Source organism: Pogoniulus pusillus, chromosome 1 (genome assembly GCF_015220805.1).
Source record: "Pogoniulus pusillus isolate bPogPus1 chromosome 1, bPogPus1.pri, whole genome shotgun sequence".
NCBI lineage: Eukaryota > Metazoa > Chordata > Aves > Piciformes > Lybiidae > Pogoniulus > Pogoniulus pusillus.
Window position 1 is genome coordinate 1,893,102 of NC_087264.1, and position 27,394 is coordinate 1,920,495.

The 27,394-nt window shown below is 51.7% G+C and overlaps 1 protein-coding gene across 14 annotated transcripts in view; it reads left to right on the top strand.

Moving 5' to 3' along the window:
• Positions 1-27,394, top strand: part of KTN1 (kinectin 1) — a 118,824-nt gene that overhangs the window by 35,749 nt on the left and 55,681 nt on the right. For 12 of the 14 annotated variants that reach the window (XM_064147949.1, XM_064148299.1, XM_064148262.1 and 9 more), the window contains exons 3-12: positions 100-237; positions 5,458-5,625; positions 8,560-8,690; positions 10,275-10,391; positions 15,649-15,789; positions 18,141-18,247; positions 22,298-22,430; positions 24,553-24,640; positions 24,903-25,069; positions 26,759-26,827. In XM_064147949.1, coding sequence (XP_064004019.1) covers positions 100-237; positions 5,458-5,625; positions 8,560-8,690; positions 10,275-10,391; positions 15,649-15,789; positions 18,141-18,247; positions 22,298-22,430; positions 24,553-24,640; positions 24,903-25,069; positions 26,759-26,827 — 1,259 coding nt within the window. The remainder of the gene's footprint in view (positions 1-99; positions 238-5,457; positions 5,626-8,559; positions 8,691-10,274; positions 10,392-15,648; positions 15,790-18,140; positions 18,248-22,297; positions 22,431-24,552; positions 24,641-24,902; positions 25,070-26,758; positions 26,828-27,394) is intronic. The other 2 variants (XM_064148113.1, XM_064148709.1) reach the window with 1 other exon arrangement.

Sequence of the window (27,394 nt, forward strand, 5' to 3'; positions counted from 1 at the left end):
TCTGTTCTGTGAGTGGACTTCAGTTATTGCAGGCTTACTGCTTCAAAAGTGATGGTGAGAATGTACAGAAGAGCATATTGTCTTAATTGTCTGTTACAGATGATCAAGATAGTAAGCCTGATTCTGTTGTATCTCCTGCCAAAAAGCAAGTCCCAGTGGTGCTCCACCAGGAGATAAAGCAAGAAAATGTATCAGGAAAGAAGAAAGTCTCTGCAAAGAGGCAGAAGGTTGATAATGGTGAGAAAACAGACTGTTAATAACCTGACTGTTCAGCCTTTTTGCCCTCTGTAGTTTCTCTTCCTTTACAAAAGAAGCATGTGGAAAAATATCTTCTAATTGGAGAAGTGAAAAATTCCAGGTAGGAAAGGTTGTTAGCCTGAGATACTGTTGAGTTTCAGGAGCACCTGGTACCACTCAACATGGATGGGATGATACTGTGAATGTTTCTGAGCTCTTGGCTCCAAACAATCACTCTTGAGGAGTAATGTGCTGACTCGGAGTAAGCTGAGCAAGGCTTACTGTTCTCACAACTGTTCTGCCTGATCTCTGGAGCCAAGCTCCCCTTCTAACCTTTTCCTTTTTATGAGCTAATGATTTCCCCCCCCCAGCCCTGTTTTTCTTCTGGCAGCAATGCTCTGGTTTTCCTCCTCCCATCCCTGCATTCCTCTGCTAAAGATTGCTGAGGGCAACAGAGTAGCTCACATATAGAATCATAGAATCAAACAGGTTGGAGGAGACCTCCAAGCTCAGCCAGTCCAACCTAGCACCCAGCCCTGGCCAATCAACCAGACCATGGCACTAAGTGCCCCAGCCAGGCTTGGCTTCAACACCTCCAGCCACAGCAACTCCACCACCTCCCTGGGCAGCCCATTCCAATGCCAATCACTCTCTCTGACAACAACTCCCTCCTAACATCCAGCCTGGACCTCCCCTGGCACAGCTTGAGACTGTTCTGTTGCTGGGTGCCTGGCAGCAGAGCCCAACCCCACCTGGCTACAGCCTCCCTGCAGGCAGCTGCAGACAGCAATGAGCTCTGCCCTGAGCCTCCTCTGCTGCAGGCTGCACACCCCCAGCTCCCTCAGCCTCTCCTCACAGGGCTCTGCTCCAGGCCCCTCCCCAGCTTTCTTGGCCTTCTCTGGTCACGTTCCAGCACCTCAACATCTCTCTTGAATTGAGGGGCCCAGAACTGGACTGCTTTGCTCTCAACCTGTCAGAACTTTCACTGCCTTAAAGAAGTCATTAGATGTTTGCTGTGTGCGTTCTGATGTCAGGTTACAAAAATGTGGAGTCCTAGAAGTGCTTGCTCTGATAAGAAAAGGGCATCTAGAGAAACCTCATAGCAGACTGTGCAAAAGAAATCACTGTAAAGCACAGGCTTAATGTACAGAGGGGTGTTTGGTGGCTGATACGTGGAAAGAAGCACTTAGAGCTGCTTCCCACCTGCTGCACCTCTCATGGAATGGAACTGCTGCTATTGCAGGTCCTGTCTGGAACTGCTGCAGTCATCTACCCCAAGCAAGGCTGCAGTTTTCTCAGCTGGTAGCTTTGACCACGTTCCTCTCTTGTTGTCCTTTTGTTAGTTGGCTGTTGCTCCAACACAAACTGCTCCTCTCTGCTGTCAAGGCATTTACTGTTCATCATCCCCCATGCTCTGCCAAGATGCTGTTTCTTGGCTCAGTGTGCTTCTACTTTGCCTATTCATTGATTTTAACAATAAGTGCCATTGTGTCTCTGGGCAGAGCATGACTCTAAAGCCACCTTGTTAGCCTCTCAGAACTACTGCAGTAGCCATCAAGAAGTTGTTGGCTGGTGGATTGCTCCTGGATGGCTGGTGGATTGCTCCTGGAGTAGCCAGTGTTGGTCTCTGTTTCCTTTGTACTTTGGTCAGGTCATCAGGGTCCAAATGAGTTTGTGGGCCCTGGTCAGACTGGGATTTGAGTCCAAGTTGTGCAGGGATTCTGTGGGTTACAAAGGTTGGAGGAAACATACTGATGGGGCACCTAGGATGTCTTCTATGGGTGTTCCCCAAGGATCAGTGCTGGGCCCTGTCCTGTTCAATATCTTTATTGATAACCTGGACCAGGGGATTGAGTCCAGCATCAGTGAGTTTGCAGATGACAGCAAGCTAGGAGCAGCTGTGGAGCTGTTGGAGGGTAGGAGAGCCCTGCAGAGGGACCTGGCCAGGCTGGATGGGTGGGCAGAGGCCAAGGGGATGAGATGGAACAAGGCCAAGTGCAGGGTTCTACACTTTGGCCACAGCAACCCCAAGCAGTGCTACAGGCTGGGGACAGAGTGGCTGAGAGCAGCCAGGAGGAAAGGGACCAGGGGATGCTGGTAGATAGTAGCTGAAGCTGAGGCAGCAGTGTGCCCAGGTGGGCAGCAGAGGCAATGGCATCCTGGGCTGGCTCAGGAGCAGTGTGGGCAGCAGGACAAGGGAGGTTCTTCTGCCCCTGTGCTCAGCACTGCTCAGGCCAGCTCTTGAGTGCTGTGTCCAGTTCTGGGCCTCTCCATTCAAGAGAGATGTTGAGGTGCTGGAAGGTGTTTGGAGAAGGGCAGCAAGGCTGAGGAGGGTCCTGGAGCAGAGCCCTGTGAGGAGAGGCTGAGGGAGCTGGGGGTGTGCAGCCTGCAGCAGAGGAGGCTCAGGGCAGAGCTCATTGCTGCCTGCAGTTGCCTGCAGGGAGGCTGTAGCCAGGTGGGGTTGGGCTCTGCTGCCAGGCAAGCAGCAGCAGAAGAATGGGACACAGCCTCAAGCTGTGCCAGGGCAGGTCTAGGCTGGATGTTGTTAGGAAGTTGTTGCAAGAGAGAGTGATTGGCATTGGAATGGGCTGCCCAGGGAGGTGGTGGAGTCTCTGTGGCTGGAGGTGTTGAAGCCAAGGCTGGCTGGGGCACTTAGTGCCATGGTCTGGTTGCTTGGCCAGGGCTGGGTGCTAGGTTGGGCTGGATGAGTTTGGAGCTCTCTTCCAACCTGCTTGATTCTGTGATATGATTCTTGTGCTTTTCCTGATGGCTTCATTGCCCTTCTTGAGGGGCCATTTTATGGGCCACAGACTTTTCTATGTGTGTCAGGACCAGCTCAGCCAGCATTAAAACTGAGCTGGCAGTAATACACTGGAGTAGCTCATCTGAATGAAAACTGTGGTTTTTAAGGCAAGCTTTTCAAAATGACAGAGCACAGATCAGCTGCAGTGGATATCCAGATGAGTCCAGGCAGTACTGAGGAGATTTCAGATGTTACTGGCACTCTGCAGTGTCTCACTGGTATTAAACAGATTCTGAGAGAAGGGGAATAAAATGAGTGTGGGAAAAGGTGAGAGTGGTACCTGGATTAGGTGGGGAATATTTCTGCTAGTGAAGAGCCCTCATGAGCTTGCAGTGTACCTGCAGCTGTTTGCTGGCTGCCTACGTGGAAAGACTCTAGCAGGTGGCATAAAAGCTCCATCTGTCCTGTTCTGCTCTGTAACAGCAGCTACCATACAAAACCATTTCATAACTGTGTCCCTGGCAGCCAGCAGTGTGTATTTGTCTTGTACTGATGCCTGAAACCTTGCATCCCACTCAATTTCTCCTCTACATGGTCTACTGCATGACACCTGTGTTCCTTAGCCCCTCAGTCTGGGCTGGCAGGGTCAGTGAGCTGTTCTGCTGTGGCACAATATCTTGCATACTTCAGGCAGTGTGGGCCAGCAGCTCAGGAGCTGGGCAATGAGCAAATCCAGCTCTGCTGGTCATGTCTGCTGTGCCTGGTCTGTTGTAACTCTCCCTTCCTTTGTTTTTTTGTCTTGGTGGCACAGACTGAAGAGTTCTTTGGGGAGAGGCTGTTGCTTACCACAGAATCAGAGTTGGAAAGGACCATAAGGATCATCTACTTCCAACCTCCCTGCCATGCCCAGGGACACCCTACCCTAGAGCAGGCTGCCCACAGCCTCAGCCAGCCTGGCCTGAAACACCTCCAGCCATGGGGCCTCAACCACCTCCCTGGGCAACCCAGTCCAGCCTCTCACCACTCTCCTGCTCAACAACTTCCTCCTCACCTCCAGCCTCACTCTCCCCACCTCCAGCTTTGCTCCATGCCCCCCACTCCTGGCACTCCCTCACAGCCTCAAAAGTCCCTCCCCAGCTTTTTTGTAGCCCCCTTCAGATGTTGGAAGGCCACAAGAAGGTCCCCTGGGAGCCTCCTCTGCTCCAGCCTGCACAGCCCCAACTCTTTCAGGGTGTGCTCACAGCAGAGCTGCTGCAGCCTCTGAGCATCCTCCTGGCCCTGCTCTGGACACTCTCCAGCATCTCCACATCCCTCTTGTCCCAGGGGCTCCAGAGCTGGATGCAGGACTCCAGGTGGGGTCTCAGCAGAGCAGAGTAGAGGGTCAGAAAGCAGCTGATACAGTGCTGTGTGAATGGAGACCCAAAGCCAGTCAGTACCTCTGGGCACCTCTCTGAACATTTATGGTACCTCAAGCCTGCTCTGACAGCTGAAAAGTCTTCATTACATGCAGTTGAGTCTGCATGTGAAATAAGCTTGATGGTTTTGGTTTGCCCCTCCTGCATGTTCTCCCTAAATTGCTTGGTTCACAGAATGGTGGAGTGTGGAAGGGACCACTGAAGATTGAATCCAGCCCCCCCAGATGGTGTAATCTGGGTTAAAATGCTGGCAGTAAGGCACTAGCTTTTGAGAGAATAGAGACAAAAGAGTTTACTGCACACCAAGGGTAAGTGATGGCATAGGGCAACCACAAGGCAGCCAGTCTCATTGCTGCTACCTGCAGCTTGCTTGTTAAAGTGAAATGAAAGTCAAAATGCAAAGGAAGTTCTTTGCTACTTGGTAAAATGCTAAAAGACAGCTTTGGAAATAGGTATTTAATTGAAGCTATTAAATGGTTGTGCATTAGAGACCTTTGTTTAATGAGCTAGCTTGAAGAGCTTTAATGAGTTAAGTGGTGAAGGATAACAGAAATGGAGTGTAACTTCTGGAGCTGTGCAGGCTGGAGCAGAGGAGGCTCCCAGGGGACCTTCTTGTGGCCTTCCAGCATCTGAAGGGGGCCTACAGAAAAGCTGGGGAGGGACTTTTTAGGCTGTCAGGGAGTGCCAGGACTGGTGGGAATGGAGCAAAGCTGGAGGTGGGGAGATGGAGCCTGGACATGAGGAGGAAGTTCCTGGGCATGAGAGTGGTGAGAGGCTGGACTGGGTTGCCCAGGGAGGTGGTTGAGGCCCCATGGCTGGAGGTGTTTGAGGCCAGGCTGGCTGAGGCTGTGTGCAGCCTGCTCTAGGGTAGGGTGTCCCTGGGCATGGCAGGGAGGTTGGCACTGGCTGCTCCTTGTGCTCCCTTCCAACCCTGCCTGATTCTGTGATTCTACTATTGAGACTGGAGATGCCTGAATCCAACTCTAATGTGCTACACACCTTTTCTAAAGCTGTATGAATTCTTGCAGAGCTTTAACCCATCCTGTGGACTTTTGATTGCAGTTTTGGTGGATGAACCTCTTATTCAAGCAACTACTTACATTCCTTTAATGGATAATTCTGACCCTGGCCCTTTGGAAAAGCGAGATGTGGTTGAAGTGGCAAAACAAAACGCAAATGAGGGGATCCAGAAGAGCAGCAGCAAGAAACTGAAGAATGAAACTGATAAAGGTAAGGAATGGATAATGTAGTCTGTCCCTGGCAGAGCCTGCATGCAAACCTCATGAGGGAAAACATGCAGGAAGCATGCTGTGCACTTGGGGAGGAGGAATCCTCTCCTCTTTGCTAGGAAGAAGTGACTGGAGGAAGACGTTTGTGGCTGCAGGACACTGTTCTCAGCTGTGCTCATTTCTCCCCTATCTTTGGCACTGTTGAGAGGGTTTTGTGCCATCTGAATCCTTTTAATGCTGACTGTAGGCTTTTGTGTCCTCACAGTGAGCAAAGGGGTGATGGCAGACCACACAGAAGCATGCGAGCATCACTAACAGTGATGGACTCGAGCTTTCAGCATGGGCTGCTGGAGTCTGCTTGAGGCTGAGAGTGCAGGTCTGGGGCTGTTAGTGGAGCTAGCTTGGATTAATCAAGCAGTGTGTTATCTCTTGAGTGCAGCACAGTCACTTGAAGCAAATTGCTGACAGAGATTGAGTCTGGCAGTTTCTAGCAAGACTCTGTGTTCTCCTTTCAATGCAGCTGAACTGAGTTGGGACAGGGGAGCTTCTTCATAGCCTCCCCTGGTGACTTGGAGTCATTTGTGAGCATTGTGCCCCACCCTCAAACTTTAGGTCACTGAACAGCTCCAAGCATGAGCTGTCATGAGCTAAGACCCTCAAATTGGTGGGTGGGCAGACAGAAGAAGCCAAATGATTCCTTGCTTGGGATTGTGCAGAAGGTTGGCTCTCCAACGCTGTCTGCCTGGTCACTCACCCCACCCGAGGTCACTCTCGTGGTGAGACCCCACCTGGAGTGCTGCATTCAGCTCTGGAGCCCCTGGGACAAGAGGGCTGTGGAGATGCTGGAGAGTGTCCAGAGCAGGGCCAGGAGGATGCTGAGAGGCTGCAGCAGCTCTGCTGTGAGCACAGCCTGAAAGAGTTGGGGCTGTGCAGGCTGGAGCAGAGGAGGCTCCCAGGTGACCTTCTTGTGGCCTTCCAGGATCTGAAGAGGGCTACAAGAAAGCTGGGGAGGGATATTTTAGGCTTTGAGGGAGTGGCAGGAGTGGGGGGAATGGAGCAAAGCTGGAGGTGGGGAGAGTGAGGCTGGAGGTGAGGAGGAAGTTCCTGAGCAGGAGAGTGGTGAGAGGCTGGAGTGGGTTGCCCAGGGAGGTGGTTGAGGCCCCATGGCTGGAGGGGTTTGAGGCCAGGCTGGCTGAGGCTGTGTGCAGTGTGCAGCCTGCTCTAGGGTAGGGTGTCCCTGGGCATGGCAGGGGGCTTGGAACTGGCTGCTCCTTGTGGTCCCTTCTATCCCTGACCAATGCTATGATTTACTGCACTCCTTGGAGCTCAGCTTTCTGCACTTGCCTTCCAGAATGCTCACTTGCAAGCTTCCTGGCAGCATTGTAGTGTCTGTACTGGAGTCTCACTTCCCTGTGGCTTCTCTCCTGTTTCTGGCTCGATGGCTGCACGTTACTGCCCTGCAGCTTCAAAGCTTCTCACATGCACACATCCCTCTTCATTTCCTTTGCAAGCTGTGACCTTCTGCGTGAGCTCCTAATTCTCCTGTGTCAGCTGGGATTTGCCCTCCCAATATAGAAACCTTCCCCTATTCTAATTGTAAGCTTCTTGGATGCAAGGACAAGGTCCTTCTGTCTTCAGGGAGCACAAGCCAGGCTGTGACTCCTGGCTGGCTGGTCTCAGGACATTTCCTGGTAACAGCAGCAGTGCTGATATCAGTGTAGCTGTTCTGTGATCTGAAGCCTCTGGCCAAGGCTAGGTTGAATTTAGGACTGGCTTAGAGGGCACTGGAATTTTTCAGCACTTCCCCCCCAGACTCCTTGCACTCTGTTCTGTGGTGACTTGTATTCCTGCTCAGTCCTTTCTCCTCTTCATTTAGCACCCCACTCTTCAGTTCTTGCCTCTGGAAATGCTGGGGTTTGTGCAGCTGGGTTTCAGTGGCATGTCTGTCTCCAAAGCTCATGGAGAAGGCTCTAGCTTTCTTCTCACAGGAGCAACTTTCTGACCCAAGCATCACTGCAGAGCTTTTCTTTCTGTGATTCATGTTGGTGGTTTGTGTGTGTTTGTTTTTTCTCTTTCAATCCTTTCACAAACTTCTTAGCACTAGTGAATATTTGAGAGGGATACTTGGGTGCCTTAGTCTTACCCTTCCACACAAGCTGTGTGTCTGCAGCCTTTATTTCTTAATGAATGCTGTGGTTTGATCTTGTTAGTGCATAATTCCATCCAATTGCTTCCCTGACTGGGTCTCTTTAAACATTTAGAAACTTAGGCAGGGTTGGAAGGGAGCACAAGGAGCAGCCAGTTCCAACCCCCTGCCATGCCCAGGGACACCCTACCCTAGAGCAGGCTGCACACAGCCTCAGCCAGCCTGGCCTGAAACACCTCCAGCCATGGGGCCTCAACCACCTCCCTGGGCAACCCATTCCAGCCTCTCACCACTCTCATGCTCAGGAACTTCCTCCTCACCTCTAGTCTCACTCTCCCCACCTCCAGTTTTGCTTCATTCCCCCCACTCCTGTCACTCCCTGGCAGCCTCAAGAGTCCCTCCCCAGCTTTTTTGTAGCCCCCTTCAGCTCCTGGAAGGCCACAAGAAGGTCTCCTGGGAGCCTCCTCTGCTCCAGCCTGCACAGCCCCAACTCTTTCAGTCTGTGCTCACAGCAGAGCTGCTGCAGCCCTCTGAGCATCCTACTCTGGACACTCTCCAGCATCTCCACATCCCTCTTGTCCCAGGGGCTCCAGAGCTGGATGCAGGACTCCAGGTTGAGAGCTGCTTGGAGAGATGTTTTTGCTGAGTGCTCCTGACCTCCTGCTCTTTGGCAGTTGAGACTGCAGTGGATGCTATGCATAACGATAACCTGTCACAGGCTGTTTGGAGGCCAAGTGAATAATTCTGTATGCAGTCCAAAATAAATCCCCCTTCCCCTTTGTGTTGCAGAGAATGCTGAAGTCAAGTTTAAAGACTTTGTAATGAGCTTGAAGAATATGATCTTCACTGAGGATGAGGCTCGCTGCGTCGTGGAGGTGTTGAAGGAGAAATCCAGTGCGATTCATGACGTCTTGCAGAAGGTGAATGGCCACGGGTGGGAGGTGGAGAGGACCAGCAACAGAACAAGGGGACACAGTCTGGAGTTGTGTCAGGGGAGGTCTAGGCTGGATGTTGTTAGGAAGTTGTTGGCAGAGAGAGTGATTGGCATTGGAATGGGCTGCCCAGGGAGGTGGTGGAGTCTGTGTGGCTGGAGGTGTTGAAGCCAAGCCTGGCTGGGGCACTTAGTGCCATGGTCTGGTTGGTTGGGCAGGGCTGGGTGCTAGGTTGGGCTGGCTGAGCTTGGAGCTCTCTTCCAACCTGCTTGATTCTATGACTAACAAATAAGCAGAGATGGGCAGAGATGCTGTGAATGACCATGGGTGGGAGGTGGAGGAGAGATGGGGAGAGAGATAGTCAGAGTAGCTGTGTTTGTGTTCTGCTGTGATTTCTGCCCTCTCTTCAGAAGACTTTTCCAGCTGGTCTGTCCTTGGTTTGCATGGACAAAACAGTTGTCAGATGTCTGTGTGCTGCCATCTGCCATCCCATGGGCAGGACAGACAGGCTGGTGGCTTTTGGCCCTTCATAAAGAGCAGACATAACTGGGGATAAGAAGGTATATGGCATAGGGCAGCTGCTGTGTCTGTTGGCAGGGAGAAGGCTGGCTGCTGGTTTTCAGGAGCTGTCTTTCACAAATGGGTGGAAAGGTTAAACTGTAGTGAAATTAAGAAAAGTTGTTGTGGCTGTGCACTTGGTCAGCTCTCCTGTCAAGTGCCCAGACCATAGAATCATAGAATCAACCAGGTTGGAAGAGACCTCCAACATTATCCAGCCCAACCTAGCACCCAGCCCTGGCCAACCAACCAGACCATGGCACTAAGTGCCTCAGCCAAGCTCCTCTTGAACACTTGCAGGCATACAGACTCCACCACCTCCCTGGGCAGCCCATTCCAATGCCAATCACTCTCTCTGCCAACAACTTCCTCCTAACATCCAGCCTAGACCTCCCGCAGCACAGCTTGAAACTGTGTCCTCTTTTTCTGTCACTGGGTGCCTGACAGAAGAGCCCAACCCCACCTGCCTACAACCTCCCTTCAGGTAGTTGTAGAGAGCAATGAGGTCACCCCTGAGCCTCCTCTTCTGCAGGCTGCACACCCCCAGATCAGCACTCCATTTTCCCCCTTGTGACAAGCTATGTAGAGAGTTTAAGTTTGGATTGCTTGGAGTGTGGACTGGACCAGGTGATCTTGGAAATCCTTTCCAATCTCAGCTACTGAACTGTTCAGCATCTCTGTGTTCTTTGATTTCTCCTAACGGCTGCTCTTTGTTTCCCTCGGTACCACCAGAGTGGCACTCTGCCAACACAGAAGCACCTTAAGAGCCCATTTATTCTCTTAATTGGTTTCTGTGGTTTGAAAATGCCTTTCTCTCCCTAATGAAACAGGAGCTGCAGGATCCATTAGCAGGAGAATTGGGCAGTGGTGGTGCCCCGAACCCCATGCAGATGGATGATTTGAGGGCAGGGGGTGGGGTGGTTCTTCCTCTCAAGTTTGCTCTGCTGCCTGCTGGTGTTCTCTGCAAGTCCTTCTGGCATGTGTGGTCATTTTTATCCTCTGCTTTTGCTGCAGGCTAGCAAGGCTGAGACGGCTGCAGCTGTACATCAGCTACAAGACAAAGAGAAGATGCTCGCTGCAATGAAGGAGGAGGCAGCTGTGGCGAAGGAGCAGTGCAAGCAACTTACCCAGGTAGATATAAAGAGGTTCAGGCTTAGAGAGTTGTGGGAAGAGGAGCAGGGGCTTGTAGGGCTTGCAGCCAGCAAGTGCTGGTTTACTGAACTGAGTGTAAGATGAAAGGTGGAACTCTTGATACTGGGCAAGATTACCAAGACACTATGTTTGCTTTTATGATGCTGTTAATGCATTTGTGTGCAATCATTTTCCAGTGGGTTTTTGAAAGGCTTCATTTACTGAGGCTTTTAAAGCTTCTCTTTTCAAAAGGTGACTTTAAAAATACTCCCTTGGTGAGTGGAAGATGGATTTGGGGATGCAAAATGTTAAACTCCATTTTTGCATCACACTTTTACCTCAGTATATGTTCTAGGATTCACATGCTTCAGTACCTCCAGGCACAACAATCTCCAGTTTTCTCTCAACAAGAAGGAAGATTCAGCAAGGATAGACTGCCTGCTTAGCCCCTTGTGTGCCAGGGGAAGGGGCTGGAGCACAAACCCTGTGAGGAGAGGCTGAGAGAGCTGGGGGTGTGCAGCCTGCAGCAGAGGAGGCTCAGGGCAGAGCTCATTGCTGTCTGCAGCTGCCTGCAGGGAGGCTGTAGCCAGGTGGGGTTGGGCTCTGCTGCCAGGCAAGCAGCAAGGGAACAAGGGGACACAGTGTGGAGTTGTGTCAGGGCAGGTCTAGGGTGGATGTTGTTAGGAAGTTGTTGTCAGAGAGAGTGATTGGCATTGGAATGGGCTGCCCAGGGAGGTGGTGGAGTGTCTGTGCCTGGAGGTGTTGCAGCCAAGCCTGGCTGGGGCACTTAGTGCCATAGTCTGGTTGGTTGGCCAGGGCTGGGTGCTAGGTTGGACTGGCTGAGCTTGGAGCTCTCTGCCAACCTGCTTGACTCTCTGTTTCAGTACAGCTCCTGCTTCTCTGGAGTCTCAGGGTTGCTGGTGCACCACTGTCAGGACTGCTTTATGCTTTGGAGCTGTATTAGGAAGTTTTCAAGGCAAAGCACTCGTGGCTGAATGAATAAGTGGGCATATACAGAGACTTGTGAGGGGGGACTCTTCTGTTTTGGCTGATTTGGAAGCACACAGGGTTCAGATTTGGAAAGATCATGGTGTTAGTCATCCAGCTTTCTGTGCCCAAAGGTGGGAGCTGAGTGGCCAGAAGGTGTGGGAGCTGGGAGCCTTGGCAGATGAGAAGGGAAGAAAAGGAGTGGGTACTGTGTGAGCTCCTGACAAGGCACAGATAGATGTGTATTTGCCAGTGGGATTGAGAGGTTTGAGATAGTCAATATGTAACTTACCATATGTTTGGGAGGTAGGACAAAAACCTGGCCCAGGAGTGCAGGATGAAAGCTGCTGGAGAAACAGAGAAGGTGCCTGGGTGTGGGGGAAGCTGATGGGGTTGGGGAAAAAGTAATCTGCAAAGTGGTGCTTGCAAAGGCAAGGCACAGGAGCTGGGGAGAACTAGGGGTCAGTGAGGGCTTCTGCCCCCTGGAGTGGGGGAGGGAAAGGGGAAATGGCTGAGAGCAGCCCTGAGGAAAAGGACCTTGGAGTCTGGGTTGGCAAAAAGCTCAACAGGAGCCTGCAGTGTGAGTGCAGCCCAGACACAACCCTGTGCTGGGCTGCAGCCAGAGCAGTGTGGGCAGCAGGGCAAGGGAGGGGATTCTGCCCCTTGGCTCTGCTCTCCTCACACCCCACCTGCAGTCCTGGGGGCAGTTCTGGAGCCCCCAGCACAAGCAGGACATGGAAGTGTTGGAGGCAGGGCAGAGGAGGCCACCAAGATGCTGAGAGGGCTGCAGCAGCTCTGCTCTGAGGACAGGCTGAGAGAGTTGGGGCTGTGCAGCCTGGAGAAGAGAAGGCTTCCAGGAGACCTGGGAGTGGCCTTCCAGGATATGAAGGGGGCTACAGGAAGGCTGAGGAGGGACTATTGACAAGGTCTGGGAATGCCAGGATGAGGAGGAATGGGTTTGAAGTGGCAGAGGGGAGATTGAAAGTGGATATTAGAAAGAAGTTTGCAGTGAGGGTGGTGAGACACTGGCACAGGTTGCCCAGAGGGGTTGTGGAGCACAGAATCACCCAATGTGATCTTTGATCATATTGGGTGATTCTGTGCTCCACAACCTCCCTGGAGACATTCAAGGCCAGGTTGGATGAGTCCTTGAGTGACCTATACTAGTGGGAGATGTCCCTGCTTATGGCAGGGAGGTGGAACTGGCTGAGCTTTGAGCTCTCTTCCAACCTAAACCATTCTCTGATTCTAAATGAGAAATAGAAATGGACATTCCTGAAAGCTGGGAGAAAATGGGTAAGAGCAGAGTTGCTGTGGTGCTGAGGTGTCAGGATAAGAATCATAGAATCAGGCAGGCTGGAAGAGAGCTCCAAGCTCAGCCAGTCCAACCTAGCAACCAGACCATGGCACTAAGTGCCCCAGCCAGGCTTGGCTTCAACACCTCCAGCCACACAGACTCCACCACCTCCCTGGGCAGCCCATTCCAATGCCAATCACTCTCTCTGACAACAACTTCCTAACAACATCCAGCCTAGACCTGCCCTGGCACAACTTGAGGCTGTGTCCCCTTGTTCTGTTGCTGCTTGCCTGGCAGCAGAGCCCAACCCCACCTGGCTACAGCCTCCCTGCAGGGAGCTGCAGACAGCAATGAGCTCTGCCCTGAGCCTCCTCTGCTGCAGGCTGCACACCCCCAGCTCCCTCAGCCTCTCCTCCCAGGGCAGGGGAAGAAGCTCAGCCTGACTGATAAGAAGCTCTTCTAATTAACGTTTTTCTGCACACGATGCTAAAGTCCATGGAGGGATTTGAAGGTGCAGAGAGATCCCTGCAGGAGTGTTGATAAAGAGAACTGTAGAGAGCAAGAGGTGTGTGACCTCAGAGCTATTTGGCAAAACACAAGCTGGGTTGCACTTAATCTTTCCAGCCTCTCTGACATGGCTGTGACAGGGTAGCTGGCTCAGTGTGGACTGTAGATGGGTGGTGGCAGTGCTGCAGTGGTAAAAAGAAGCTGCATCGTGTCCTAGCGTCCTCCTTTTTGTTTCATCTTAGCTGATGCAAATACAGCACAGAGAAAGCTTTGTGGTGTGATTTTTACCTTGTTATTTCTTGATGTGACTTAGTACTGTTGGTGTGAGACAAGTTCCTGAGTGCCTCCATGGGGGAGCTGGGGCTGTTTAGTTTGAATAGGAGGGGAGCAAGGGGACAGCAGCAGCCTTCAGCCAGTTGTTAGGCATTGCCTCCCCTCCCAGAGGAAAAGCAGAGCTCCTTTGGGAATGCCTGGGTCTGTGCCCTTGGTCCATGGTGTGATAAAGCCAGGGAGAGCAGGGCTTGGACTCCTGAGCAGTCAGTGGTCTTCTGCAGGATGTTTGTCCTAAAGCTCCAACTGCGACTGAGGGAGCTGGGGAGGGTTAGTTAGAAGCAGAGGAGGCTGAGGGCAGAGCTCAGTGCTGCCTACAGCTACCTGAAGGGACCCAGTGGAGAGGCTGCTGCTGGGCTCTGCTCACAGCTCATTGGAGACAGAACAAGGGGGAATGGCCTCAGGCTGAGGAGGTTTAGATTGGACATGAGGAAAAAGTTTGTCACAGAGAGAGTGGTCAGGGACTGGAATGAGCTGCCCAGGGAGGTGCTGGAGTCACCCAGCCTGGCTGTGTTTAAGAGTCCTTCGGATGTGGTGCTTAGGGATGTGGTTTAAGGTGAATCTTGTAGAGCAGGGTTCTAGGTGTGACTTGGTGCTGCTGAGGGGCTTTGCCAGCCTGCATGGTGCTGGGATTCTGTCTGAAGGTGTGCTTGGGAACTTGAGCCACTTCATGCAGGGGGAGCAGCTCCTGAAGGTACTAAGTTTGATGTAAAAGAAAGAAGAGCTGTTATTTAAATTAACAGGTGGCAGAAGTTATAATTAACCTGCAGAGAGAGAGAGTATTCAGGCCAAGGATTTAGAGCACTTGCAGGAGCTGTGTAGCTGGAGACACCTGAAGCTCAGGCAGTACAGAGAGCTGGCTCTGCCATGAGAGCTTGCTGAAAGCTCTACTTGATGTCCACAAATGCCAGTGCAGCTGTGTTGCAGAGGAGCAGATGTGTGGATTTCTCAGGTGCCTGGCTTGAATAAACGGTTCAATGGCAAGGTGTATTTGCATTTGAAAGCTCTAGTACTCCTCAGGCCGGCGGGATTCAGGACTTCTCTGCTTGCTGATCAGTACTAATAGCCCATCTCCTCTGTCAAAAGAGCTGGCTTTGTAAGCTGCTACAAAGCAATTGCTTGCTCTGAAATGCTCTGTTGTTTCGCTGAGCTTCTTTACCTGGTTTATTCCATCCTGCTGAACTTGGGATGAAAAGTTAAACTCTGCCTTGTCTGATATCTGATTTATCATGTTAGGGCTTTGTGTAGTTTGGCCAGACTCGATAGAAATGAGATTGCAGCTCTTGTGAGACAACAGAAGATCAGTATTTACACTGACAAAACTCTTCTTATCAGATATCAAATTGTGCCGAGGTCTGACCAGGTCTAACCGTAACAGAATCATAGAATCAGTCAGGGCTGGAAGGGACCACAAGGATCAGCCAGTTCCAACCTCTCTGCCGTGCCCAGGGACACCCTACCCTAGAGCAGGCTGCACACAACCTCAGCCAGCCTGGCCTCAAACACCTCCAGCCATGGGGCCTCAACCACCTCTCTGGGCAACCCATTCCAGCCTCTCACCACTCTCATGCTCAGGAACTTCCTCCTCACCTCCAGTCTCAATCTCTCCAGCTTTGCTCCATTCCCCCCACTCCTGGCACTCCCTCACAGCCTCAAAAGTCCCTCCCCAGCTTTTTTGTAGCCCCCTTCAGATGCTGGAAGGCCACAAGAAGGTCCCCTGGGAGCCTCCTCTGCTCCAGCCTGCACAGCCCCAACTCTTTCAGGCTGTGCTCACAGCAGAGCTGCTGCAGCCTCTGAGCATCCTCCTGGCCCTGCTCTGGACACTCTCCAGCATCTCCACATCCCTCTTGTCCCAGGGGCTCCAGAACTGGATGCAGGACTCCAGGTGGGGTCTCAGCAGAGCACAGCAGAGGGGGAGAATCCCCTCCGTGTCCCTGCTGGCCACACTTCTGCTGCTGCAGCCCAGGCTCTGCTTGGCTTTCTGGGCTGCAGGTGTACTATGAAATGTCTCTGAGTAAAGATTGATGTAGACATGAATTTGCTACAGACTTGCTATGTTTTTAATCACCTTTAAAACACTGACTTGTAGACTTCAGAAAGGAGCAGCTGATGACTTTTTTTTTCCCCTTTGCCCAGGAGCTGGTTGCAGAAAAGGAGAGGAACAGTTTGCTTACAGCAAAAATGCGCGAGCGCATCAACACGCTGGAAAAGGAGCATGGCACTTTCCAGAGCAAGATCCATGTGAGCTACCAGGAATCCCAGCAGATGAAGATAAAGGTAAATTCCTCACCAAACATGCTGGATTGATCTTTGTGCAGAAGCAGATCAGTGCTGAGAATTTGTTGCTTTTGCCAGGGTGCAGCATTTGTTTGCTCACATGGGAACTAGCCTCATAGAATCAGCCAGGTTGGAAGAGAGCTCCAAGCTCATCCAGTCCAACCTAGCACCCAGACCATGGCACTAAGTGCCCCAGACAGGCTTGGCTTCAACACCTCCAGCCACAGAGACTCCACCACCTCCCTGGGCAGCCCATTCCAATGCCAATCACTCTCTCTGACAACAACTTCCTAACAACATCCAGCCTAGACCTCCCCTGCCACAGCTCCAGACTGTGTCCCCTTCTTCTGTTGCTACTTGCCTGGCAGCAGAGCACAACCCCACCTGGCTACAGCCTCCCTTCAGGTAGTTGGCCAGGATGCATTGGCTCTCCTGGGCACACTGCTGGCTCGTCTTTAGCCTACTATCCACCAGTACCCCACAGTCCCTTTCTGCCTGGCTGCTCTCCAGCAACTCTGGACCCAGCCTGTAGTACTGCTTGGGGTTGGGGGTTGTTGTGGCCAAAGTGCAGAACCCTGCACTTGGCCTTGTTCAGTCTCATCCCATTGGCCTTTGCCCACCCATCCAGTCTGGCCAGGTCCCTCTGCAGGGCTCTCCTACCCTCCAACAGCTCCACAGCTGCTCCTAGATTGGTGTCATCTGCAAACTTACTGATGCTGGACTCAATCCCCTGCTCCACATCATCAGTAAAGGTATTGACCAGGACTGTGCCCAGCACTGATCCCTGGGGCACACCACTGGTGCCAGCTGCCAGCTGGATGTGGCACCATTCACCAGCACTCTCTGGGCTCTGCCATCCAGCCAGTTCTTGACCCAGCACAGAGTGAATCTGTCCAAGCCAGGAGCTGCCAGCTTGGCTAGGAGCTTCTTGTGGCAGTTGGTGTCAAAGGCTTTGCTGCAGTCTGGGTAGACTACAGCCACAGTCACTTACTACTGTGAGCCTTGAATGTAGTGCCTTGTAGCTGGTGCAGTAACCATGTATATGAGGATGGGAAACTGTGGTAGTTTGCTGACATGAAAGGCAGGGTGCTGTCACAGGTGACTTCTGTAGTCTGTAACTGGCCACTCTTAGCTAGACAGCCTGTGTCTGATCTGGTTACCTTTATTTTGGGATATTCTGCCCAAGTTTGATTCTCTTCAAGAGTAAAGTGTAATTAAAAGCCAGTACCATTTAGACTGATGATCATTTCCTAGCAGATAAATCTAGTTTTAAAAATCATTGTGAAGTGACAACGTAGCAGAACACACAAGAAAGGTCATTGCCTGGGAGAGGGCTTTGCTCAAAGTCTTGGGAGAGCCTTCACTTGCAGGGTTCTGCACCTTGGTCACAACAACCCCAAGCAGCACTACAGGCTGGGGCCAGAGTGGCTGAGAGCAGCCAGGCAGAGAGGGAGCTGGGGGTGCTGGGAGAGAGGAGCTGAAGCTGAGGCAGCAGTGCCCAGGTGGGCAGCAGAGCCAATGGCATCCTGGGCTGGCTCAGGAGCAGTGTGGGCAGCAGGACAAGGGAGGTTCTTGTGCCCCTGTGCTCAGCACTGCTCAGGCCACCCCTTGAGTGCTGTGTCCAGTTCTGGGGCCCTCCATTCAAGAGAGCTGTTGAGGTGCTGGAAGGTGTTTGGAGAAGGGCAGCAAGGCTGGGGAGGGGCCTGGAGCAGAGCCCTGTGAGGAGAGGCTGAGGGAGCTGGGGGTGTGCAGCCTGCAGCAGAGGAGGCTCAGGGCAGAGCTCATTGCTGTCTGCAGCTGCCTGCAGGGAGGCTGTAGCCAGGTGGGGTTGGGCTCTGCTGCCAGGCAAGCAGCAGCAGAAGAAGGGGACAGAGTCTGGAGTTGTGCCAGGGCAGGTCTAGGGTGGATGTTGTTAGGAAGTTCCTGTCAGAGAGAGTGATTGGCATTGGAATGGGCTGCCCAGGGAGGTGGTGGAGTCTGTGTGCCTGGAGGTGTTGAAGCCAAGCCTGGCTGGGGCACTTAGTGCCATGGTCTGGTTGATTGGCCAGGGCTGGGTGCTAGGTTGGACTGGCTGAGCTTGAAGCTCTCTTCCAACCTGGTTGATTCTATGATAGAGTGATATAAAAGCAAAGTGGTGCTTCTGTGTTAACACGGAGGTCAGATGTGCACAGCTCAATCCAAGTGAGAGTGTCAGGAAGGATGTAAAACTGCTCCTCTCCCAAAAATCCATTTGGTTTTGTTGTTTAAAACTCTTCTGATTATTTTACCTGCTGTTGTTGGGGGAGTGGTTTAGTTTTTCTTACTGCTTCTTAGTTTAATTTCTTTTGGAATTGATTATTCTTCTCTATCAGTTCCAGCAGCTTCGTGAGCAGATGGAGGCAGAAATAAGCCACCTGAAGCAGGAAAATGGTATCCTGAGAGATGCTGTCAGTACTTCTACCAATCAAATGGAGAGCAAGTATGTTAGCAGCTCCTTCCAGCTGTGTGTGTTTAAGCCTTCCCTCAAGAGTTGTTCTGGCTTCTGTTCCTTTTGTTTCCATTTCTTTGGCTGTCTCTGGGTCTGTGGTTAAACTAAGAACAGTGATAGGAGGCAGTCCTCTGTGTTTGCATCAAGCCAAGATTTTCCAAACAGGTAACTGTGGCTCATGGAATGAAGCAGGAGCTTTTGGGGAGTGGCTGTGACTGATGGTGCAGAATTCATGATCTGTATTGATTTGGCTATCCAGGTGATGGTTGTTAATAACCATGATAACAGTTTGTTAGCATGAAAACTTGCCAGGAAACTTATTCACTGATTCAGAAATGCACAGGTTGGAATTTTATACATGCAGGGCACAGACAGAACCTCAGCACTTAGTTCTGAAAGTGGCAAATGCAAATATTATACTGGAAGAGGCTTTAAAGTCTTCACTCACAAAGTATTAATCAGGCAGTACCCAAAGCATGTGGAGCTGTGTCCTGTTGGCTGCTGAGGCTTGGCTGCTGTCTCACACCACATCCTGCTCTCCAAGCTGGTGACACAGGGGTTTGAGGGGTGCAGCACTGGATGGATACAGAACTGGCTTGATGGCTGCACCCAGAGAGTGGCTGCCAATGGCTCCATGGCCAAGTACAGGCAGTGACAAGCAGAGTCCCTCAGGGGTCAGTCCTGGCACCAGTCTTGTTCAACATCTTTGTGGCTGCCATGGACAGAGGCACTGAGTGCAGCCTCAGCAAGTTTGCTGCCCACACCAAGCTGTGTGGTGCAGCAGCCAGGCTGGAGGGCAGGGATCCAGCCAGAGGCACTGCACAGGCTGCAGAGGTGGGCACAAGCCAAGCTCAGGAGGGTCAACAAGAGCAAGGGCAAGGTCCTGCAGCTGGGTGCAGGCAATGCCAAGCAGAAATGCAGGCTGGGCAGTGAGTGGCTGGAGAGCAGCCCTGAGGAGAGGGACTTGGGGGTGCTGCTGGAGGAGAAGCTCAAGAGGAGCCAGCAGTGTGCACTTGCAGCCCAGAAAGCCAAGCAGAGCCTGGGCTGCAGCAGCAGCAGTGTGGCCAGCAGGGCCAGGGAGGGGATTCTGCCCCTCTGCTGTGCTCTGCTGAGACCCCACCTGGAGTCCTGCATCCAGCTCTGGAGCCCCTGGGACAAGAGGGCTGTGGAGATGCTGGAGAGTGTCCAGAGCAGGGCCAGGAGGATGCTGAGAGGCTGCAGCAGCTCTGCATTTAGAGCCTGTTCCTGCTAAGCTCTCCAGGCAAATTTGGGATGCAAAAAGAGGTGGCAGCAGCCTTGTGGTACCTGCTTATCCCTTTTATCATTATCCAGCCCTAGATCAATGGGATATTGAACATAGATTAACCAATCAGAATGGCACCTCACCAGGCTTCTGCGTATTAGGTGAGGTCTGGGCTTTTGCTCTCCTCCCACACTTGCTTCCCTCAGCATAGGGGGTGGGGGGCAGGGCTAGAGGCAGGGGACAGAGTGGCTGAGAGCAGCCAGGAAGGAAGGGACCTGGGGGTACTGATAGATAGTAGCTGAAGCTGAGGCAGCAGTGTGCCCAGGTGGGCAGCAGAGGCAATGGCATCCTGGGCTGGCTCAGGAGCAGTGTGGGCAGCAGGACAAGGGAGGTTCTTCTGCCCCTGTGCTCAGCACTGCTCAGGCCACACCTTGAATGCTGCACTTGAGTGCAGTTCTGGGCCCCTCAATTCAAGAGAGATATTGAGGTGCTGGAAGGTGTTTGGAGAAGGGCAGCAAGGCTGAGGAGGGGCCTGGAGCAGAGCCCTGTGAGGAGAGGCTGAGGGAGCTGGGGGTGTGCAGCCTGCAGCAGAGGAGGCTCAGGGCAGAGCTCATTGCTGTCTGCAGCTGCCTGCAGGGAGGCTGTAGCCAGGTGGGGTTGGGCTCTGCTGCCAGGCAGGCAGCAACAGAATGAGGGGACAGAGTCTGGAGTTGTGCCAGGGGAGGTCTGGGCTGGATGTTGTTAGGAAGTTGTTGTCAGAGAGAGTGATTGGCATTGGAATGGGCTGCCCAGGGAGGTGGTGGAGTCTCTGTGGCTGGAGGTGTTGAAGCCAAGCCTGGCTGGGGCACTGAGTGCCATGGTCTGGTTGGTTGGCCAGGGCTGGGTGCTAGGTTGGGCTGGCTGAGCTTGGAGCTCTCCTCCAGCCTGCTTGGTTCTGTGTCTGGGCATGCTTTTGCCCATGTTTGCCCCATCATGCCTACCACCACAGGGGGTGCTGAGACTTCAGCAGGAAAATGCACAACTGCTCTACCACATTGGTGTTTCTGTCAGGGTCTGGCTCCTGTCCCCATGTGCTTTAGGAGAGGTGCTGGTGCTGAGCTCTTGGGAGAACAGCCACTCTAAACTTGTCATCAGCCTTGTGTAAGCACAACATGGCAGTACTTGCAGCTAATGATGCTGCTGTGGCAGCACTTGGGTTTGTTTGCTGGTGTTACAGATGTTTGGAGTAACAAATGCATCTGGAGGTTTTGTCTTCTGTCAGTTATGACCAAGGCTGCCCCTAAGCTGGATGGGAGGATTGTATGTGTCATGGTGAAGGGGTGAAAGCTGAGTGCCCTGGTAAGGTGTGTAGTCAGTTGAATTGCTGCCAGTGAGCTTCTGCCCATAAAAGCAACCCCACCACTTCAGATGCTGTGATGGTCTGGGTGTTACCTGCCCTCCCCACACACTTAAAATCACCCAGACTGGACTCAGTGGCTGGAAGTTGAGGAGTGAAGCTTTGTATTTACAGCTTAGCACAAGATACTATCAGGTAGTTACAGTAGCTACAGACAGCAATAGACAAGGTAAAAAGCTAATACAGACACACAGCAGCCCTTCCAGAAACCAGAGTCCCCAGGAGGGGCTCCCCACCACCCTAACACCTCCTTTCCACCCCTCTACCTCATCCCAGACTTTGCCTTGCATTCAAGGTGAGCTTGGAGAATCTTCCAGGGGGTTAGGAAGCAGAGGGATTAGTCACACAGACAGCAGGTTAGAGAGAGAAGGGAGGCAGCCAAAGCCAGAGAGCAACTCTGTTATCTATGCTTGTGTTCTTGTTTTTATCCACCTCAGCAAGCCTGTGAGTGCAGCAGGCATCACCACTGTTTCCTTTTCACAGCCTAGCATCTGATTCTCCTCACTAAAATACCCCAGCTAGGCTCAAACTAGCACACATGATGCTCTCAGGTGTTGTCACTGTTGGAGACTAGGATGTCAAAACCACCATCAGGGCTGAGAAAGGGCTTCTGTGTCATCATTCTTGCCTGTGCTGTTCTGGCAGAGATGCTGTTTCTATGTGGCTCTTTGTGTTGTCAGCTTCTCCACTGCCAAGCACAGCTCAGCATGTGTATTTTCTGCTCCCTGTGTGTGTCCTTCCAGGACAGGTTGATTGCTCAGAGAAGGGTACTGATGTCCTGCTTGTAGAAATGAGGCACAGTTGTCCATCATTCAGGCAGACTTAAGAACAAAATGCTTTTCATTTGCTTAGACACAAAGGGGAGGCTCTTAAATTCCTCCCAAGTGCATCTTCTCTCCCTAAGAGAGCATCAAATGCCTTAGTAAATGAACAGATAACTCAGGAGCAAGAGGCAGTGTACAGTCCAAAGAGATGCATGAGGTTACTCTAGGAGGGGAATAGCCTCGAGTAAGTCTGAGCTCAAGAATCCTTTACAGGAAAAGAAAATGAATGTGAATTTCAACCTTATGCTGAGCTCCTTCAGTTTATTTAAGCTTGCCCTAACTCTGCCCATCAGTTTGCCAGCATTTTAAAGGAGATGATGCTTATGGCTTATTGCTGAACTTCTGTTACTGACTCAGGGGGTTGTAGCTCTTGTGCTGATGGTTGAGAGCACCAGACCCACCCTCATGCCTTTCCTAGGATGAAGCTGCGTGAACCTCCCTCTCCAGTACAGCCCTGGAGCTGCAAGTGTAGGACTTGGTGTTGATGTTTGAGCAGTTGTTTTTAAGGCCTGTGCTGCTACTTTGTTTTTTGTTGCTTTAAAGAAGCAAAGCCCAAACCTGCAACCCTTTGTTTTCAGGCAGTCAGCAGAGCTGAACAAACTGCGCCAGGATTACGCTCGACTGATGAACGAGCTGGGAGAGAAAAGCAGTAAGCTGCAGCAAGAGGAGCTCCAGAAGAAGAATGCAGAGCAGGCAGTTGCTCAGTTAAAGGTGAGATGGGTTTTTCTCTGCTTCTTGAGCCAAGTTCTGAGCTATGTGGGATGTGTGGGAATTGCTTAAGCTGTTTCCCTGGCCACTCAATCTCGGTCTTCTTTATATTGGCAAGAGTCAATTTTCAGCTGGGCTGAGCCAGCCTATGGCTTGCTTTGATTTTGCTGTACAGTACTTTGGGTTTAGAGTGATTACAAATCTCCCTGTAAAACCAAGCATAACCTTCCAGGTAAATATCCTTAAAAAGCCTAACTAATGATGCTCACAGGCTCACAGGATGTTAGGGGTTGGAAGGGACTCAAGGAGATCGAGTCCAACCCCCCTGCCAGAGCAGGAGCACACAATCTAGCACAGATCACAGAGCAACACATCCAGACAGGCCTTGAAAGGCTCCAGGGAAGGAGACTCCACATCCTCTCTGGGCAGCCTGTGCCAGGGCTCTGGGACCCTTACAGGAAAGAAGTTCCCCCTTGTGTTGAGCTGGAACCTGCTGTGCTGCAGCTCCCATCCATTGCTCCTTGTCCTATCCCAGGGAGCAATGAGCAGAGCCTGTCCCCCCCGTCCTTGTCCCCCCGCTTCTGACCCCCAGCCCCCAGGTGTTTATTAAATCTCCTCTCAGTCTTCTTTTCTTCAGACTAAGCAGTCCCAGGTCCCTCAGCCTCTCCTCACCAGGCAGTGCTCCAGTCCCCTCATCATCCTCGTAGCCCTCCTCTGGACCCCTCTCCAGCAGATCTTTGTCCCTCTTATGTTGGACTTTGCTTTCTGTAAGGATACAGTTCCATCAAGGTTTAATATTTTGGAGCTGTTCATCCAGATGGCATTGTCCTTGTGTGAATGCTGTTTGAAACTACAAACTTGTGCTTGAATCTATGTTTAAAATTTTAAACAAATAGGCTTTTTAAAGAATTAAAATGCAAGTGAACTGGCTGGGTGCATCTCTCTTGTTGCAAGGAAATCTTTTTGTACATCATAGAACCAACCAGGTTGGAAGAGAGCTCCAAGCTCATTCAGTCCAACCTAGCACCCAGTCCTGGCCAAGCAACCAGACCATGGCACTAAGTGCCCCAGCCAGGCTTGGCTTCAACACCTCCAGCCACACAGACTCCACCTCCTCCCTGGGCAGCCCATTCCAATGCCAATCACTCTCTCTGACAACAACTTCCTAACAACATCCAGCCTAGACCTGCCCTGCCACAGCTTGAGACTGTATCCCCTTGTTCTATTGCTGCTTGCCTGGCAGCAGAGCCCAACCCCACCTGGCTACAGCCTCCCTGCAGGCAGCTGCAGGCAGCAATGAGCTCTGCCCTGAGCCTCCTCTGCTGCAGGCTGCACACCCCCAGCTCCCTCAGCCTCTCCTCACAGGGCTGTGCTCCAGGCCCCTCCCCAGCCTTGCTGCCCTTCTCCAAACACCTTCCAGCACCTCAACAGCTCTCTTCAGTTCAGGAGCCCAGAACTGCACTCAAGTGCAGCACTCAAGGGGTGGCCTGAGCAGTGCTGAGTACAGGGACAGAAGAACCTTCCTTGTCCTGCTGCCCACACTACTCCTGAGCCAGCCCAGGATGCCATTGGCTCTGCTGCTCCTCTTCTGCAGGCTGCACACCCCCAGCTCCCTCAGCCTCTCCTGACCTCCCTTGTCCTGCTGCCCAGAATGTTATATACATGCACACAGACACAGAGATGTTGCCATAGTATCTGCAATAAGGTCTGTTAGCAGGAGTTCCTCCTGCCCCTAGCCTTTGCAGGTAGAAAGTTGCCATCTGGACTTCAGACCTGTTTTAATGTCTAGATGCAGATTTCTCTGATTTGTGGCTGGTCTGGGTCTAGAATGAATTCTGAACTTGTAGGGCAGAGGTGCTACACTTCCATATTACAGAAACCATCCTGTTAGGGGTCTGGAATGAGATCCTGCTCACAGTCTGTCTTTCAAATGAATAGGCTCAACTGCTCTAGGAGGAGGATTAGAAGGCACTCTGCTTCTCTGATGTGCCCTAATGGAAACAAGAAGTCCTTTTTCTTCACTGCCATATGCTTTGGGAGTAGCACTGTAGAGATGCACTCTCCATGGTTCAAAAGCAAATGAAAAGTCAGGCTTCTTTTCATCATCTCTTTCTTCAATCTCTAGGTGCAGCAACAGGAAGCAGAGAGAAGGTGGGAAGAAATCCAGGCTTATCTCAGGAAAAGAACAGCAGAGCATGAAGCAGCACAGCAAGGCATGTATCCCAAAATTCCCATGTGTGCTCCCTGCTGTGATTTGCCAGATGCCAGAGGGCATTATTAAGTGAATGGCTTAAATACAACTCAGATGAAGTCAGTATTGCTTCAGCACCCTGGGGTAATGGTATGTTGTGGCACCAGTTAGGCTGAAAGCTGACCCTTGGTTTGTCAGAGTGATGCTTCTAACCAGCCTCCCTGTTTACAGGGGAAACTGTTTCCCTCCAAGTTAACTATTTACTTCTGACATTTCTGCTACAGATGCACAGAACAAGCTTGTGGCCAAAGACAATGAAATCCAGAGCTTGCACAGTAAACTTACTGATACAATGGTATCAAAACAGCAGCTGGAGCAGAGGATGTTGCAGTTAATGGAGGCTGAGCAAAAGAGAGCTTCTGCAGAGGACTCCATGCAAATGCAGGTGCAGGTACTGTTGCTTAAGTATCTTAAGAGTTTGGTGTTTTTCCTCCCACTTGCTGTCTCTGGACAGGCAGTCATGGCTTGGAAATGCTGAACCAAGAGTGACAGAGCTCTGCTGGTCTCTCATCTGGCAGCTCATCAACTGAGCCCTTGGTGTGTGGTGCTGTGAGGAGGTCTGAGGCCATCTCAGACCTGGGCATGTCAAGCAAATGTGCTAACCCAGGTTACTTCCCAAGCTGTGACATGGCATTATGGTCTGGGCAGCACCTTGGAAGAGCAGCCTTGTGCCTGTTGATGTTTGTGTGAGCTCTTCTGCAGTGATCTCTCTTCTCTTAGTGTCAAGTGGTGAGGGGCAGTGTTGACACTTGGTGCCATGGGCTGGTTGACTGGACAGGGCTGGGTGCTAGGTTGGGCTGGATGATCTTTGAGGTCTCTTCCAACCTGCTTGATTCTATGACATAGCTCTTGAGGGCTTCAGGGCAACCAAATGGTTTGAAGTGGGGCTGGGAGTATTTTCCTCTGGATACAAAACAGGTTCTTAGGCTTCCACTCAAAGAAGAGACTTTGTTGTGGCCTTCCAATATCTGAAGGGGGCCTACAAGAGGGCTAGTGAAGGATTTTTAAGGGTGTTCAGTAGTGATGGGACTAGGGGGAATGGATCTAAGCTAGAGGAGGGTTAGATTTAGATTAGATTAGTAGGCTGAAACTGAGGCAGCAGTGTGCCCAGGTGGGCAGCAGAGCCAATGGCATCGTGGGCTGGCTCAGGAGCAGTGTGGGCAGCAGGACAAGGGAGGTTCTTGTGCCCCGGTGCTCAGCACTGCTCAGGCCACCCCTTGAGTGCTGTGTCCAATTCTGGGCTCCTGAATTGAAGAGAGATGTTGAGGTGCTGGAAGGTGTCCAGGGCAGGGCAGCAAGGCTGTGGGGGGTCCTGGAGCAGAGCCCTGTGAGGAGAGGCTGAGGGAGCTGGGGGTGTGCAGCCTGCAGCAGAGGAGGCTCAGGGCAGAGCTCATTGCTGCCTGCAGCTGCCTGCAGGGAGGCTGTAGCCAGGTGGGGTTGGGCTCTGCTGCCAGGCAAGCAGCAACAGAAGAAGGGGACAGAGTCTGAAGCTGTGCCAGGGCAGGTCTAGGCTGGATGTTGTTAGGAAGTTGTTGTCAGAGAGAGTGATTGGCATTGGAATGGGCTGCCCAGGGATGTGGTGGAGTCTGTGTGGCTGGAGGTGTTGAAGCCAAGCCTGGCTGGGGCACTTAGTGCCATGGTCTGGTTGGTTGGTTGGGCAGGGCTGGGTGCTAGGTTGGGTTGGCTGAGCTTGGAGCTCTCTTCCAACCTGCTGGATTCCATGATTCTCTGATTCACCATAAGGGTGGTGAGACTCTGGAACAGGTTGCCTCGGGAAGTGGTGGAAGCCTCATCCCTGGAGGTGTTTAAGGCCAGGCTGGATGTGGCTCTGAGCAGCCTGATCTAGTGGAAGATGTCCCTGCCATGGGAACTAGATCTTCCTTGAGGTCCCTTCCAACCCTGAGAATTCTGTGATCCTGTGATCAATCTGAGTGGAGAGAAAAATAGCCTTTGCCAAGTGTCTGACATGTAAGTGCTGAACTGTTCTTACTAACTTAATCATGGCTAAGAGCTAATCCTACCAAAAGTTGACTAGCTGCAGATCTCAGCCTGCTTTTCTTTCTTTGCTCTCTCTTACAAGGAGCTGATAGAGCAGAATGATGCTTTGAATGCTCAGCTTCAGAAGTTTCATTCACAAATGGCAGCCCAGGTACAGCATGTTCTCAGCCTTCTGTTTGTAGTCACAGATTTTGAACTTCTGTTACAAGTCAGGGAATGGTTTTTTGTTCCTCCCCCTCTTGTTCTGCTTTTCCATTTGTAGCTGGATATGAGATGCAATGCTAAAAGCAAAGGCCTTGTGAGCATCCTCTCTTCTGATGTTTCTCAAACTGATTTAAAACTGAAGCTTCTGTTCTTTTGGGGGAGGGAATAGCTCACTTATTTCCTCCTGTGGTGGCATTCATTTATGACCAGTGGGTGGGACACCTTTTGGGCTGTTTGTTTTCTGCAGCTTTGCATGTGTATGATGCTGCCTTGTGATTCTTTGGTCTCTTTGCAGTCCTCCTGTGGGCCACCTAATCCCTTTTGCATCAGGTTGAGAAACAGTCATAGGAGAGCTCCCATCTAAAGCTGTTTGGTCATTCCCATGGTGATTTCTGTGCAGAAGGAAAAAACGATTCAGCACCAAAAAAGAACCACCCTGAACCTGCATGGTGCCTTTCTCAGTTCTTCTAATCCCTGATTTTAGTTTAACTGCTCTCTTGGAGAAATTATCTCT